The sequence below is a fragment of the Gavialis gangeticus genome, unplaced genomic scaffold, assembly GCF_001723915.1.
Source record: "Gavialis gangeticus isolate Ggan-Ray unplaced genomic scaffold, GavGan_comp1, whole genome shotgun sequence".
In the NCBI taxonomy this organism is placed as follows: domain Eukaryota; kingdom Metazoa; phylum Chordata; order Crocodylia; family Gavialidae; genus Gavialis; species Gavialis gangeticus.
The window spans coordinates 126,623,305-126,641,197 of record NW_017729024.1 but is presented as its reverse complement, the minus strand read 5'-3'; the positions used below and the strand labels follow the sequence as shown (position 1 = coordinate 126,641,197).

At 40.5% G+C, this 17,893-nt stretch overlaps 1 protein-coding gene across 6 annotated transcripts in view; it reads right to left on the bottom strand.

Moving 5' to 3' along the window:
• Window positions 1-17,893, bottom strand: part of ARHGEF28 (Rho guanine nucleotide exchange factor 28) — a 269,125-nt gene that overhangs the window by 89,830 nt on the left and 161,402 nt on the right. For 4 of the 6 annotated variants that reach the window (XM_019517681.1, XM_019517682.1, XM_019517685.1 and 1 more), the window contains 5 exons: window positions 13,131-13,258; window positions 10,857-11,140; window positions 9,209-9,410; window positions 7,035-7,146; window positions 673-753 (listed from right to left, as the gene is read on the bottom strand). In XM_019517681.1, the coding sequence (XP_019373226.1) occupies window positions 673-753; window positions 7,035-7,146; window positions 9,209-9,410; window positions 10,857-11,140; window positions 13,131-13,258 (807 nt within the window). The remainder of the gene's footprint in view (window positions 1-672; window positions 754-7,034; window positions 7,147-9,208; window positions 9,411-10,856; window positions 11,141-13,130; window positions 13,259-17,893) is intronic. The other 2 variants (XM_019517684.1, XM_019517687.1) reach the window with 1 other exon arrangement.

Genomic DNA, 17,893 nt, shown 5'->3' with positions numbered 1-17,893 from the left:
CCATGATGTAAGCTCAGTTATTATATGCTGGCAATGTCATTTGGAAACTAAGAAAGCAAAAATTATTAAAGGCTGGAAAATAGTGTTTGCTTATTAAATGCCTTGTGTTTGACAGAATGTGTCTGGATTGAGGTTAATATCAGAGATTTCAGTATCTGTAAATGGACGGATCATTACTAAGTAGTAAGAAAAAGTAATATTTAGCTTCTGATTTTTCTATAAAGTTTTATTGGTTCATCCTTCACTCTTCTTTTTAGATTCTTAGTTGTGAAATGTATCCATGACACTTGCCCATAATATTCAAGGTGAGAAATCATTAGGCCTTCTAAAGATTATTTGCAAAGCTACCATGGACCTTCTTCAGCATGGTACCTAAGCACCTGCTTAACTTTGAGCACATGAGTAGCCCCACTCACGTGAACAGAACTACTCATTTACCTGAAGTGAAGTACGTGCTTAAGTACCTTACTGCATCACTATAGCAAGCAAGATAGCATATTTTATCATAGTTTGCAATTTTGGCAATGAGACCAAATAACAGTTCATTTAGTTGCCAGACAAAAGCTGTGTAACAGGATTGCTCTTCTGAAGAAATAAAGACCATGTTGCCACCAAAGAATGGAGATAGCTTCATGCAAAACAGCACCATTGGGTTGTCACTGCAGTACTTACTACAGGGATGGAGCAGAGACACTGATTTAGACAGCGAAAGAGCCTGGAGAAAGGATCGACCACTGTTCATGACCACGCCATCTACAGAGCAGGGACACATCTTTTAAAGTTGCAGACCAATTTTATTTTCTTTTAAATAAATCCATAGTCATTCTATTTCTAAATGTGCTTAAAAAAACTTTTCTTGAGGTCCAGACACAAGCGGTGTATTTCCTGCTTTTGCATTGGATCTCATGATGTGTGAATGAAATTATGTGTATGAGTTGATATTTTTGGGCTCAATTTGCAAGTTGGCAAACTGCCTATACTCCAGATGACACCCAAGCAACTTCTGCTAGCAGAAGTATAGCCATGAGAGTACACAGCTTGGTGTGAGTTAATTTATTCTGCTGCTTGTACTGAGCTGTGAGAGGCTGCACCTATATTGCCTCCCGTATCTAAGCTAGTTCATTTATATCTGACGCAGGTGAGTTGACTACACTAATTTGCAGTACAGGCAATCCCCTGTTTTGCCTGCATGGTGCATAGTAATGCCATATCAGAGCAGTCCCAATGCCATGGGAAAGGAAAATTGAGACATCAATTAGTAGATGGTGGGGTGGAAGAGCCAGCAATACATTCAGTAGATCCACTGACCAAATTCCCTTGGAAGGAAAACAACGAACACTGACATCTCTGCAGCCACAAGCTGAAGGAAGGGCTGCAAAATGACTGCTTGTGTTGCATAGTTTGAGGAAAAGAACTTTGGTTCTTCCAAACTCCAGTTGAACTCCTATTAGTGTGCTCTCATTTTACGAAGAGGGGAAAGGGAGCAATTCAGAAGTTAGTGCCTGATTAGGTGAAAGTACTTAAATATGTGCTTAAAGGTATCTGAATGAAACTGAGGATATGTCTCCACTGCATTGGACATACTTTCCTATGCATCTTAAACATCTTCAGAAAAGCTTAATAAAAAAATACATATAGATGAGAGTTTGAGTATTATATCAGCTCTCTGGGGTGTTGTTTGTAGCTGTGTTGGTGTAAAGACATAGGCAGACAAGGTTCTTTGGGTAAATGTGATATCGTTTCTTAGACCAACTAAATAGTTAGAAAATGTGTTCTTTGCAAGCTTTTTGGCACAAACACCCTTCTTCAGGCATAGGGAGAGTCTGCTGGTGTTGTGTGCGCTCTTCTGGGTGGAAAAGAAGCCAAAATGCAGGTCTGTGAAAATGCAAATGTGTGACAGTGAGGATCAGAGGAAACGGGAGACGATAGGTGGGGTTGGGTGGGGGGGAATGATGAACCGGTGATAGAATGTAGCTGGTAAAAGGCAGACAGGTTACCTGGGGTTATCATATGTTAGACAGATTATAATGTGCCATAAATCTAACGGCTATATTTAGTCTATAATTTTTTGTATCCAATAGATTTATGAAGTGAACTTCATAGGCTTGTCTATGAAAGGTGTTTTGTAAATCCCCTTTCAGGATTAGAGAGATTGGAGAGAGTGGTTGTCTTGTGAGAAGTGTACACCCATAGGTAATTAGGTATTCTTGCCTTTGATAGATTTTCGGTGTGCATTCGTTCCGGTATACAGTTGTTTTTTGGTTTCTCCTACGTATTTTCCATCAGGGCACTTAGTGCACTGGATGAGCAATATTACATTTCTGTACGTGCAGGTGTAAGATCCAGGAATGGTGATGATTCTGTTGTGGGGTGTAGTTATTGTGGGAGTGTTGGAGATGTATTGGCAGGTGTTACATTTCTTGTCTGGCCTGGTGTGTTTTGGGTCATAGGATGTTTGCTTCTGATGATGAGATTGGTGAGGTTCAGTGCTTGTTTAAAGATTGGATGGGTGGTTTTAGGAAGATCTCTTTAAGAACTGGGTCTTCTAGTATGGGTTGCAATTGTCTAAGGATTTTCCATATAGGTTCCAGGGAAGTATGGTATGTCATAACTAATGGTGTGTGATTCGTGGGGATTTTCTTTTTGTACTGAAGCAATTCTTTAAGTCGTATCCGGGTGGCTCTTTCAAAAGTGCAATCTATACCTCTCTGAAGGAATGTCCTTGTTGGGTGAAAACACTTTTGAGATTTATGAGGTGATGATTGCAAGTATTCTCCTCAGTGCAAATTTTTAATAACAAACACTTCCTCCTGACCATGGGCACAGCTACGGACATCAAAATGGCCCCACAGTATGCCAAACTTTTTATGGCCCACCTGGAAGAAGAATTCCTCAAGAACTGCACCAAACCCATGCTATACCTAAGCTATATAGATGACATCATCATTTGCACCAAAACCCTGCAGTCTCTGATTGATTTCCATCACAAATTAAATAATCATCACTCCTCCATCAGACTCTCTTGAATACTCCAGTACCAACATTTCCTTTTTAGACATTATGATCAATATCCAAAATGGTAAAATACAAACCAACTAGGGGTGCACCAATAAAGATTTTCTTGGCCAATGATGATAGCTAATTATTAACCAGCCATATAGGCCAATACCGATCTGATACCTCATTTACAGGAATGAAGCTGGGCAGCTTGGACAGTAGCACCTTGCAGGCAAGTCTGTAGGTGGGAGAGGAGTGTGGAGGAAGGAAGGGGTATGGGGGGGATCAGATCAAGACCACACCATGACAGGGAAGGGAGTGGGGCACGTCCAGGGGTAGGCACTGCCCAACCAGGGGGTTGAACGTGTTTCTAGGGCGAGGAACAGGACACAGACACAGTCAGCTCAGCCAAGGGTCACCGGGTGGGGAGGGGGCGAGGGGAAGGGCAAGGAGTTGTGGCTCCCTGCCATTGCACACACCAGGGGGAACATGGGGGCATGTGTCCCCCTCATGTGCATAGGGCAAGGGTGGACTGCCAGGCTCAGAGGAAAGAGCTGTATCAACCTTTTTCTAGCCAGGGAGGGGGGGGGAGGAGGAATGGGGCCGGACTCTGAGTGGGCAGGGGCAGGGAGGGTGACAGCACTGGGCTATGGGGGGCCTATGGGGAATTTTGGGGTGGCTATAGCCCCTCAAGTCCTATCCCTCCTCTTCCCCCCCAGTGTGGACCTTGCTCAGGGCATTCCATTCTGTTGCCTTTCCCTCAGAAGCCCCCCAGTGCAGGGCAGGCAGGAGATGTGTGGCCTGCTCAGGGCTCCCAAGGAAAAGGCAGCAGAGTGGAGTGCCCCAAGCAGAAGTGGCACTGCAGGGGGCAATCTTGGGGGGACTATAGCTACCCCAAAATTCCCCAAAGTCCCCCATGTTTACCCCTCCCAGTGCTGCTGCTGCTGCCCAAACCGCCCCAGCCCACTGCAAGAGTATCCCTGGCCAAGAGCCCCCACCAAGAACAGGTTGGCACAGCCCCTGGCCCCGAGCCTGTGGTGGGCAGCCCACCCTCGACCTATGCACAAATCTGGGGGGGGGGGTACGTGCCCACCAGGCTTCTCCCAGAGATGCACCCAGTGGTGGGGAGCCCCCTCCCCATGCTCCCCTGCCTGGCTGCAAGTCATGTAAATCAGCTGTCAGATCAATATTGGCCAATATGGCTGGTAAATAATCAGCTATCAGGATCAGCCAAGAAAATCTTTATTGGTGCACTCATAGCTCCATCCTAGTCCCGACCCTGGGGTCACATTTACCACCCTGGCTAAGCAACGCCTGCTCCTGCCATTATATACAAGAAACTCCTGGACCCACATACCTATCTGCACAGAATCAGCAATCACTCTAAACACACCAAGAACTCCGTAACATACAGCCAAGCCCTCCAATACCACCAAATTTGCACTGAGTAGACCCGCGATCATCACCTCATAAATCCATGCTGGGCATGCCACGTGTTGAAAAACTGTCATATTGTTGTTTTTTGGTGCACACCCAGGTTGCATCCAGTATCACTCAGACTTGGTTTGCCCATGGTAGCAACACCGTCCTAATCAGCAGCTACATGGCATTTGTTTTTGGCCTGCAGCATGCACAGAACAGGGCCTGGCTGGCAGGATCCGTTTTCACAGCAGCTCTCCTTAGCACAGTCCAGTGCAATGTAGACATGCCCCCTATGATATTTAGGAGGTCTGACCAAATGCTTTAATGGTCCTTTCTGGCCTTAATTTCCATGAACAACTGGGCTCAACTTTAAAGTACAACTAAAACCCTTGCTAAATGGAAGCAGTGCCAGGGTGCTTAGGGCACTTGGCACTAAGAGAAAAGAAAGCCAGAAAAGTTACCTGCAGATGATGAGGGGGGCTAATGAAAGCCTCACCTGACTAAGAGAGGGCTGGTCTTAGACCAGATATAAGCCCAGATCCTGAGGGAAGCAAGCTGTAAGATCCTGGAGGCTGCTGAGGAAACATCTGAGCAGGATGGCTACAGCTCCAGAATGCCAATGCACAGAGTACAGCCAGCAGCAGTCAGGAGGTTTGGGAAGGACTAAGGGCTGCAGGAGGTCCCTAGGGGCCCAGAGCTTAGAGAGGGGCTGAGTGTGGGATCAGCGCGATCCAGGAGCCCTGGGGCAGCCTCCCTTATATAAAGCAAATACATCAAGGCATGGTGAGCGAATGGAGGGATGACTGAGCCACAGAGACCCGAGTGGGTATGGGCTAAAGAGACTCCAGGGGATTCACAGCCACTCCTGGAAAGACACCTTATTACAGGGGCCTTTACACAGTCTGGAAGACAGGCTCTTGATTTTTCCTTCTGTCTTTTGTAGATTTCTCACTTAATCTACAAAATCAAAACTTAAAAATAAATAAATAAAGTGACACAAGCCCCCAAATAGTTTAATCTACCATGAGGTGCTGCAGTTTTGGAGAACCTCAGTTCTCTCTGCTCTGCAGAGCAGCATTGAGACTGCTCTGACCAGAAACAAAACTTATGTGCAGATCTGAGTGATGTAAACTAAAACTTGAGAAAAATGTTCACCTACATTTAACCAAAATGGCTGCTGCTGTGTTTTGACATCTGCTACTGAGCATCACATAGCATGCTTCATGCCTGTAAAGCTTTAACTTGTGCCTAACTTTGAAGTCAAGGATACCTACCCCTCATGTACTTAAAAGTTAAGCATGTGCGCAAGGCTTTCTGGGACTGAGGTGTAAGCAAAATAAAGCTGACTCATGCGAAATTAAAGACTTGAATCAGGATAGCACATAGGCACATTCATAAAGGAAGCCTAACGTGCTTCTCTGTATAAATGGTACAGAATGTCTTGAGGGGAGAAAAAAAAAAGTCTTCAGAAAGGTTTACTAAACCCTCCCCTATATATATGGGAGTTTCTATTTGGGTATTATATCAGCTCTCTGACATTGTAAGCTAACTGGTTTAATGTACGAATAGAATGAATTGAAACAGTGCTTCAACTTTACAGTGAAAGAAGGCAACTCTGGTATACTGAAAAGTTAGTTTATTTTATTTTCAAGTCATGTGTTCCCTTATAGTTTAAAATATGTATTTTGTCTGATTTGAAATTGTAAGGGTTTTTTTCAGAGAAAACAGAATAAGCAGTTCTTAGTAATGTGGCCCATGACTAAGAGTACATATATAACATGCTGCATGAACTCCAAAGGTCCAGTGCAGAAAACCTTCACCAAGGAAAGCAAAGATTGTTTGTCAAGCTAGAAAATAATTAGTGAAAACATAAGAAAACCAGCTTGAGAATATCACAGGCTGCACCATCAACAGAACATTAATCTTCTATAACAGTGCTAAATTGGGAGGTTCTTACAAGTTTTCTCATTTCCTGGGCAGATGCATATTAACTTCAATAAAAATCTAAGTTGTCTGAGTAAAAACTGAAAACCAGTAGGTTACTTCCTGCATACCACAGTAAAACACCTGGATCTAGTATGCAGGGAATATGGATCATTAGAATCCCCTCCACATCATCTCATGGAGCAAGGTGGCCTTTGCTCCCCGGATTATGGAAAAGTTCCCCAACAGATCACATGTCCCTAAGAATCTGATGACACCACTTGCACAGAAGACTTTTGCCTACACACAGGCTTTGGCCACTTCATCACATCTTTCACTAGGCTTCTGTGGCTGCTCCTGGGACATCCAGTGTGTGTGATGGGGATACCTGGACAACTACTTGGAATAGAGGAATTTCTAGTCTCCTTGCTATTCCCTCCCACACGCCATGTGGACTGTGGACCAGTAGTACACCTGTTTAGGACTCTGAAGGGAATGACTGAAGGAATAAGAGTCTCACTTTCATATGGGCCAGGTGAGCTCTGCACATGGGAAAGGAGGAGAAAGGATCTGTGCATGGCTACCAGGAGGATAATCCAGCCCTAAATGAAGAACTCAGCCTTTGCCCTTTCATAAACAAGTATGGAGTGAGGCATTCCAAGATATGCAAACACAACAAACCTGAAGCTTACCTTCATTTGAATCACAAACTGTGAAGTCCCGTGCAAAGCGGGATTTCCCCAGAAAAACTTTGGGTGAGGAACAGGAGTAGGAACGTGATCGAATTCCAGAAAGTAAAGATTCCTAGAAGAAATGAGAATGAAAGAAATGTGTGATTTTAAGAATTAAACATAACTAAAAATTGATTGCTTGAATGAAAAGAAACATCTGGGATAAATCTTTCCTAGATTCATAATAATGTAGAATTCAAAAGAAAATGCAGAGAAAAATCACACTGCTAGCTTTTAGCTCTGAGAAAACCTTGGCTCTTTACAAAGGGCAGGATTCTTTTATAGAACAGGGAAACTTGGCATACATGCAGATTACAAAGAAAAATCTAAAAATCCTAAATTATTTCAATCTGGTGGGTAGAGAGGTCTAAACAATGATATTATCACACTGGCTCTATTGGTTAATTATCTGTAAAGGGAACAGATTACTTCCTGGATACTGTGGCTCTATTCATTTTAGTTCCAGATTCAAAGTCAACTTCAAAGGCTCTAGAAGAAATAAGCATGATGGTCTGAGTGCCATCAGATGGAAATTCTCATTGCAAAATCAACACCAATTTAGCATTAAATATGCTCTCTTCTCCAAAGAGAACACTATGCGATTGAGTTACTGTTGCATGAAGACTGGGAAACCTTTCACCCCTAGTGAAAACAGTCATTTGAACTCATTGGCTCTGAGCACCCTGACACTGCGAACAACACATTTGTAATGCAATGTATGCTGATCGTGAAATACAAATAGGAATTTCTAATGTGCACTTGTTGTAAAGCAAGTTTCATGTTGCACACACATTGTTAAAACAGCAGTAGCTTTCAAAATACTGGCTGTATCATACATTGCTTTACAGGATAAACACTACTAGGTCAGTTCATGTGGAAAACATCCTGTGGAAGAAAAAACATTTACATTTCAACTGAGAATATTGCTAAGCTGCTGATAGAGAGAAACTAAATTATAAAAATATAGCTGTCTTGCACTTAGGATTCATAATTTATTCTATTTCCCATCATGTAATCTTTTCCCACCCTTATATGAGAGTTCAGATGAAACCCAAATTCATAGATTTCATAGATTTCATAGACATTAGGGGCTGGAAGGGACCTCATGAGATCATCAGGTCCAGACCCCCCGCTGTACGCAGGAAGTCAGCTGGGATCAAGTGACCCCAGCAAGAAATATATCCACCAATGGAAGCTAAGAATTTTTATCTCTTGAATTAAATAAAAATAAAACTGTTTATGTGAACAAAAGATAAAGGAACTCTGCATGTTTTTGAAGTTTCCAGAAATAGCTCCCCAAGGCTCAATGAAAATTAATGTAGCCAGAATATCTATGGAAAATATCAGAAGAGGAGGGGGAACTGTACTAGTCATTGTTTAAAAGCAGACATTTTTAAAACAGAGGATTGGTTTACATGCTTTCTTTTAACACTCCATACCTCACTGTAAAGACATTAACTTTATTCATGTCCAGAGCTTGTTGCAAATTTTCTGAAAAAGCGAAGTTTTCACTAAAAAGGCCAGGTCATTGATCCCAAAATACTGAAATTCAAAACATCTTGGGAGAACCAATCTTTCATCAGGAGAGTTCTGATGGAGCCCACTGAATTCCTGACAAGTTCATCCTGGGCCAGCAGACCCTGCAAGTCTCAGCCCCATGACAGGCTGCCGGCAGGTCTACCCCACAGCTGACAACCCTGAGTAGCACACTGCAACTGCTCAGTGAAGCTGATATTCCTATCAGTTTCCTTACTTCTACTATAACGAACAAGCAAAAACCCTGGACAGAGGCAGGATATTCAGGAAGCTTCCAGGCTACAGCAAATTTTTAAATTCTTTGGTTTTGTTCCAATCTGGATCAAATATCAGGAACAAAAATGTGTTACACACTAGACACTCAGCTCTTCAGCGAGCTCTACTCATGTTACGGGTAATACCCCCAGAAGAAATTCTCTTCTTAACTATATCTATGTAACTTTGAATAAATTTTGTTGATTTCTACAGGGAAATCCAAATTTGCATAAGCATAATTGGGAATTGAATATTTCCCTTCAAATTTAAATACAATTTTTTTAATATATATTTTCAATGATTTAGTTGAAAATAAAACTAAGACCAAAATAATATCCAGATACCTTGGGGTGCAGATTCTTAGACGATGAAAGAGATTCCATCCGATTGATATGAAAATCCAGATCAGTACTCGTCTCAGAAGAATCTAATTCATCTCTGCTATCAGCCAAAGTTATTGAAGAATTGATGGAAGGAGAGTGAATGTGGGCTCTTTCAGAAATCACTTCACCTCTGCTGTCCACTTCAAGGTCATCAAGACTAGAACTAAAGCACACAACAAATAAATAATGGTGTTTTCAGTGATCTGATAATCTTCCTTTCAAACTTAATGAAACAAGCAAAGATAATTCTACAAAATCTTGTAAATGGCATCTAACTTATCCAAAACCTTTTTTTGGCAAATCATGTTCCATGCCTCCCCCTCAGCTTTGTCAACACTTCAGTAAAGCTCATAGTTTTTCTTCAGTTACTGCTTGCGTATACCACAAAATGTGATCATATTGTATGATCAAGTCAAGATACAAGCATGCTGCAACTGAATGGACTTGAGATGTGGCACTTTTCATACAATTCTCCCTAGTATCTGGGAATTAATATAGGGTGAAAAGGAAAATAATAATACATACAGTGGCAGTGTGCTAGAGGAGATTCTTAGAAGCCATTTTAAAAACATATAGAAGAACATACAGACATACATAAACATATAGAAGAAAAAAGAATGTTGGAAGAAACCCAGATTATTTCAAGCAATTAGAAAATATATGATTAGTAGGATTTCTTGAATATTATATTACAATGTCCTTTCCTGGCCGTATCAACTCTACAGGGGGTTCTCTGTGATCTTTGTGTCTTTATCTGTGTACGTAGCGCATGGGCTCCTTATTAATGTAATTGGGGTGAATGGTTGACTGCTTGTAATAACATTCCGGTCTTACAGCAGAAATCATTTGGATTATGTATGGTATTTGTCAATAACTACAGATCCAGCCTAGGAAAATTAGCCTAACAACCCTTTCACACAACATTAAAGTTTCCCCCAACTAAAAGCTTTATTTTCCAACACATTCTAAATCTGGTTTATCATTAAACACTGAAAGACATCTTGTTTTCTGTATTTCCCACTGACATGTTCATGACATTGCAGAAATATATTAATTATTCCCTTTATGATTTAGGGTCCCAGTTTACAAGCGGGGAAAGCATCACTCTTCAATGGCCCTATCAAGACAGCAGCAAAACTGGAACAAGTGAAAAAGCACTGAGCTAGGTGCTCCCTAATATATGCAAGCCCAGTGAAGTAAACAGAAAGACTCACATCTACCTCAACAGGATATTATTATTTAAAATTTGGCTTATATCTAATTCTTATAGTTTATACCAAGAATGTTTCTGTGAAAATTCTCAGTTTTTAAGTGGCCTGGTTCTGGTTTGCTAGCAGACATCTCTTTGCAGCACCTAACTGCAGCCAAACAGTATACAATTGCTTAGAGACCATTTGCAGTTTGTAGGAAATCAATGACAAAAGGTACATTTTAAACACAGTGTATAAATATAGAACTAAGTATAATTTAAAATTTTGGACAGTTCTTCTGAAGTTGCTTTAAATTTTTCTTTCAATAAAGAAATTAGTATACTTTCTTTTGTCCTATTAAAAGATGAATCTAATAAAAAAGTCCTTATCCTGACAATACCATCAAACCAACCCCATACCTTCTTTTCTTCACATCAGCATAATGTTGACTTCGTTCTTTATTAAATCCATGGGACTTGAGTGGCATATATGAACCCGTTGTGCACAAGTTAGAAGATGAAATGACAGGCCCTGGGCCTTGTGTCATTTGGTTATCCTCATTTTCTGCATAAATATATTGGTTGCTTTCCTTCAGTGAGGTACATGAAGAATTCTGAGACATATGGGCTGAGTTGGTAGGATCTGTATTGGTTTCACTGGTAAAACTGTCTACAGTAATATAATTAATACCCGAATCTTCAACCTGGAATGTGAGAGAAAAAGAGGCTTATTAGTGTTAGTGAAAAGAATAGAAGAAAAAATGTATTGCCAAACTGAAGTTCTCTCTGTTTTTGTTTCTCCCCCATTCCCTATTATTTTTGTGCCCCGGAAAAGTGACACAAGTTAATCTGGCTAATGTGTTCCAAAGCTCACAGTAGCTTTTTCATAATTATAGGAGTGATTAGTTGGAGTTTGTTAGTTTAATGGATGAGCTTTAGTTAAAGCACCCCTGCCGCCATTTTGAAGAGCAGGACACGGAATACACGAGATGCTGAGGGTACTTTAATTTAAGCGGCTCCAAAAGATGCTCTAATTAAAGTGCGTCTCCCCACCACCACCACCACTTTCAGAGCATGTGTAAAGGCGCCCAAAGAGATGTGTAAATCAACCTGGCTGAAGTAAAATGCATCTAGAAAAAGTACATATAATCAAGTGGAAAAAAAGGACTTCAACAGTTTCCAAAGGCTGAAGTTCTACCATTCCTAGACTTGCATCCAGTCCAATTTTGCAGGTTTTCAAATCTGTTTTTGCTTCTCTTAGTAAAACAGCCAAAGAACTATTGATATTTTAGCCCCCACAGACCTAAGAGGCACCAGGTGCCTAGCCGGGGCGGGGGGAGGGGAGCCCTTGCACGCTCCCTGGCAGACCTGGAAGTGGACTGGAAGTGCTTCTGGTCCACTTCCGGGTCTGCTACCAAGCGCACTGGGGAGCCCCCCACGCTCCTGTGCAACACTCCATCCCCCCAGGCATCTCAGCATTCCTGAGCCACCTGGTACCTCGAGGTATGTAGAAAAAACATTTAAAGCTGTGTCTGTGTCCAAATCATCAAATCTCTCCAAATCAATTTGGAGGGTTCTGATTTGATTTGGAGAGATTAAACGGTCTCCTGATTAGATTTGGAGATTTGTCCACCAAATCAGGTCAAATCCCCACCAAATCACATCAGTGACCAAAGCTTCACACATTCCTCCTGGACAGGACCCCAGTTTTACATCACATCTGAAAAAAAACGCCAAACTTCTGGCATGCTGTCACACTAACAGAACAACACTTTGTTTATAGCTGTCATTCAAGTGCTCCAGATTCTGCATTGGTTTCCAACAGCTTTCTAGGTTAAATTCAAGGTGCTGATTATGACCTATATGGTCCTAAATGGGCTGGGACCTACATACCTAAGGAACCACCTTCTTCTTTATACCCCGTTACAATCACTAATGTCAGTCAAGAGCACCTTCCTGCAAGTACCCTCACTAAGACTAGTTTCCTTGGCAAAAATACATGGGAGGTTGTTCTCAGCAGTCTTTACAGCTCTGAAACTCCCTCCCCACTTGAGACCCACCAGAGGTCAAGCCTGGACATCTTCCAGAAGACCTGTAAGACCTTACTATTTGGGCAGGTGTTTAACATGTGAGGCTAAGCTAGGATATTGTTTAGTGGGTTGTTGTTTTATTTTCCTTTTTGATACTCTACTTGCTTGTTATTTTGTTCTCTTCTACACTTTGTTTTATAACCTATTTTCTTCGTCCTGTAAGCACCCCTGAGCCTTACTTGGGAAGGGTGGTATATAAACTCAATAAAACAAATAAATAATTGATTGATGAACTGGTAAGTGAGGGACTTTTTAGCCGGCAAACATCAGGAAAAGGACTCCATGTTAGTTAACAGAAAAATTAGGATATCTGAAACTATAGAGAATTAAGGCTGTATTAATTCTTATTTCTGATATGTGACTGCTAAATGAAAAACCTAAATATTTACATATGTTACAGAAGAATTTTTATATAGCTTTGTATTTGAAGGGTTTAGTGAGTTGAGTAGCAAACTCAGTAGCAAAGGGCGACCAATTGCTGTTGTTCTATGCATGTACCCAAAGCTCACAAAAATAAATAACTGGAAGGCTGTACTAGTGGACATATAAGATTATAATAAAACTCAAATAGTATATTTAAAAGTAGAAGCTTAGACTATCTTACCTGATCTACAACCATGCAGTTTGCATACACCTCATCACTTCCATTCAGCATGGCAGAAAGTCTTGCCGCAGCAAAGAAAGGTGGAACTGTGGATCTCTTGAGGACATCATGTGTAATATGTCGTTGTCCTAGATGTGGGGGGGGGAAGCATGGGAACACATGTTATTTTTTTAAAATCATTTCAGTATCTTTTGTCCATTTTGTTATAAATATTGCTAAGCTTAGTCATTAAGTACCAAATTTTATAGACCCTGTTAGAAGTCCAAAACATTAAAGAGTACATTTCTGTATTCTGTGTGCATTGGTATGCAGAAAATCCATGCCAAACTACCTAGTTTCATGACAGTTGTCAAGAGTAATAGATTAATGTTCAATCTATAGTAAGTAAGGATTAACAGTGGTTAACCTGCCTGTACATATTATCCTGTGGACATCATACATCTTCCATATTTTCAGATTTCACTTACAAGACAATATTATGTGAAACCCATTACCATAGGAGGTTGTTGAGGCAGACAGTACAGTCAGGTTCAAAGAGAGACTAGACAATTTCAGGGACAATAGATCCATTAAACAGAACAGTGGATGCATCTACTCGAGATGCTAACTGCACAGTAACTGAATAATACTGTGCAGTAGCACATCATAGCACCAACAATGCTAATATGCTACTGAGCAATATTATTAGGCTACTGTGAATTAGCAGCATTTAAAAGGTGTTTGCCGGTGCTATTGAGCAGTAACTCTGGTTACCGTGCATTTATTTAGTACTTTATTATACAAATACTAAAGAAATGTGCAGTAACCACTGCACAGTAGTGTCTCATGTAGACACACCCAATCACAGATGTATCCTGTGCCATCTCTACATTATGGTGGATGCCAAGGGGGGTAAGGATGCCAAGGAGGGCATAGAGCTGTCCAGATATACCCTGGTCAATGTTCTCCCTCTAAAGCTTCCACCCCTTTCCATTGTCAGGGATAGTATACTGGGCTAGACAGACAACTGGTCTGGCCCAGTACAGCTCCTACATTCTTATTATTAGCACCATTTTTGCAGATGAAGGCACTGGGACAGAAACTTTATTATAGCAGTCACTGTCATCCTCCGTTCTGTGAAAAGGATTCCTTCATTTCCCCAGCGAAATGCCTAGTGCGCAGGTCAGCCAATCACGCAGTGCATGGCTTCCAGATTTTGGCTGTTTTGCATGATGTCAAGACTGGGATTAGATGTACATGATTACATTCTACAACTGAAATCTTGTGTAATAAGGCATTACATAATTGAATACAGGTTTATTACACTGAAAGAATGTTTCTGATTTTGAAGATGTTCTATCATTCTATTACACAAATTCAAATATGGTAAAAACTTGTAAGAAATAGGGGTATGTGATGTATAATTACATTAGTAAAATATAGCAGCTATCACACACACTTTTGGCTCATATCCACAGCTCTGAATGTTGCAGACAGTTACATATAGTGGCCTCCACATTCTGTTATTTTAATACAGCAGCAAAATCCTGTCTAGTTATGAAGTATTTTCAATATGTTCTGGAGACACCTTTTCTTTTTTAGTTGTTTATGAGCAAAGAGCTCACATGCAAATTCACAACTGTACAAACCTTTCCGATTCATTAGATAGTACAAACTATTAGTCAAGTCTGTACATTCAGCACCCAATTGGTGAATCAAGTTCACAGATTCACAGAAGTTTAGGGCTGGAAAGAACCTCATGAGATCAACAGGTCCAGCCCCCCTGCTCTGGGCAGGAAAGACTGCTGGGGTCTTTCAAATATGTGCCAGACTACACAGTTTCAGGCAGGATGGGTAGTCAGGCTAAATAACCCTGATTTCCCTGTTTTAAAATGTGAAATTAGAAGTTCCCCATTGCAGTTAGCTGCAATTCAGGCCAATTTTATACTAATAACTAAAAAAAAGCTTGCAGATAGTTAATTTTTACCAGTTTAAAAATGATCATGAAACTGAGGTTTGACCTAGATTTGCCAGGTATGAAGAGCTATAAGAAAAATCCTTCTTAGCTCATGCAGACTACAGATTCAGGGATGCAGGCTGTGGGGAAAGAAAATCAAAGGAAACAACAGGACTACGTTCAGAAGATACTGTATGAATGTCACAGTGAACAAGGCATGAGAATTCACCAAGAAAAGTGATGGCAGTAAGTGGAAATTGCACTTATTAAGGTCTGGGAATTGCTTTTTAAGTTCTGGACAAGACCCAAAATAAGCAATGCAACACCAAGGAACAAGTGTAGATTTCATATAATTTCAAAGATCTGATACCTCACAAACCCATGAGGATTAAGAACAAAAACTTATACCAACTGACATTTGGGAAGTCCAATTTATAAATGATATATTACAAGCTACGTGGTTTCTAACCCAGGCAAGTTTGTGGGATATCAGATCATTAAAATAAAATCCTTTATATTACCACTTTTTCTCTCTCCTGCTTGAATTTCAGCATGATTTCAGTGCCTGCCATCTTGAAAATGACTACAGCTACAATTCTTTAAGTCTGCCAAGAGCCTCAACTCCCTGTCTTTAAATTACAGTATATATTTTCACAGCAATCCCAGCACTTTGTCAGATATTGGCAGCTAAAATAATGAGGGAAAGTTATTTAACTAAGTACATTTCCATGATAAACAAACAGCTCCAATGCTGATCCTCAACCAAAGGTCAAAAAGAAAAATAGAAGAAGAAAAAAAAAAAATCAGGCCCTGCACAGCTTCTTGCATACACATTACCTTCCAAGAAATGCTCCTCCTCTAGAACGTAAACATTTAGACTGTGGTTGACAAGAACAGTACTCAGTCACAGAGCTAGACCAGACGGAGCTGACATATGGCTCTGAATATGGGTCCAGGTAGCAGACCTTTTTGAATCAATGCATAAATCAGAGCCAAATCTTACTGAAATAGTTTCTTGACTAGCAACAGTCCTCATTGCTGGGGGCCTGGCAATGAAATAAAATTGACTGAGCTATGCATTATACATCCCAAACCAGACAAATCTATTATACTTTGGGATTTTTATACAACATACAGTAGTACTAAGCGATTTTAATACCACTCTAAGGAGGAATAAACTGGCACAGGAATGTCCAAAGAGAGCTGTCACAAATATTAAGGCATGTGATTATCTGTGGTATTTTGACCCCCTAAATCTTTATTAATAGGATTTCAGAAGATGTCAAGTGTCATGTGTTTTTTTGGTGGTGTTTCATTTTGTTTATTTTAAAACAAAGTCTCTAAATATTCAACTGGGCTCTTAATCAGCACATAAGCCTTAGTCAACTTTGGAATTTCTAGTACAATAACATGCTACAAGTCTTCCAAAAACAGAACCTCTCCAGGTTTCATACGTGCATGAAGGCACAACTAGATTGAACCAATTTTGTAACAAGAAGAGTATACCAGGACTTTGCGGAATTCACATGACCACGTTATTAATTATATATTGACTATATTAGTAACTTATTTCTACTGGAAAGGCCAGAACAGTTTAAAAAGTAATAAAACCATTGGAAATGCAACACAATTCCTACAGCTTCTCTGCATTCAGCCTGGGGTGCAAGCAGTTGCAATTCATACAATGCTCTTGATCTTGAATCTACAAAAATCAATGGCAAAACTCCCACTGATTTAAAAGAAAACAGATTCTAGTCCAATATGGTACTAATCAGTTGCCACTATTAATATGGCACAAACCCTTACGTAACTGAAAATTAGAACTATTATTAACAGGTAGGACTGGTCTTCAATAAGATATACCTCTGGAATACCTACCTACCCAAGCAATGTTTTTATTTGACTTGAAGAGGCAGGATTTCAGCAAAGCTGGGGTGGGCATATTATGTATAAAGTGTAGCAAGTCTTGTGCCAAAGGGCCATGGCATTTGAGAGATGAGTCAACTCTAAGGCAGATGGTGTTTCTGTCTCTGACCACCACTGGGGATTCTATTATGTGGAACTATTGCTTCCTCCAGTAGGGAAATTTTAAAAGGTGGACGTTGCTGAAGTAAGTCACACAAATGGCACTGTTTCCAGGTCCTCCTAGCCATACATTCAAATGTTTTTAGACTATTCTGTCTTTCTTACAGCCTCCTTCCTCACAACTAGAGTTGCGATTTTATATGCAACTGCAACTTGGTTCCTTGGTGTGTTTTCTGCCACCACAGATTTCTATCCACCAGTGAAAACCCATCAGGCAGTATTTACAATGCAGTCAAACTGGCCCCACACAATTTTACCTATCTAAAGGTTGTTTGACAAGGTTCTAACATGGCTGTCCAGAAGAGCTGGACTCTGATTCAAAACCTAGGATTAGTTAAGGCCCTGTTTTTTAACCCAGTTTTCAAACAGAGCTGCTTAGATTCCTCAAACTGACAACCATCACATGCTTTTTAAACATGTACCATAACATTGCCATGAACAGAAAGTTAGTATAAAAGAACATATCTAATTATCTCTATTAAAAGACACGTAGATCAATGCCATTAACATGGCAAATGAGGATTTAAATGACAGTAAAGAATCTTACTGTTATTTAGGTTCAGAAACAAAACAGCATGTTCCTAGATGCCAGGATTGATAACGCCCAAATGTGTAGAAAACAATAAGTATTATCTGGAAACAGAAGACACCATGTAACTGCATCTTCTGGCACGTCAAACTTTCATCATATACATGCTTTCAGATGCACATTTTAGCATGTAGGGACGCTCCACAAATGTTG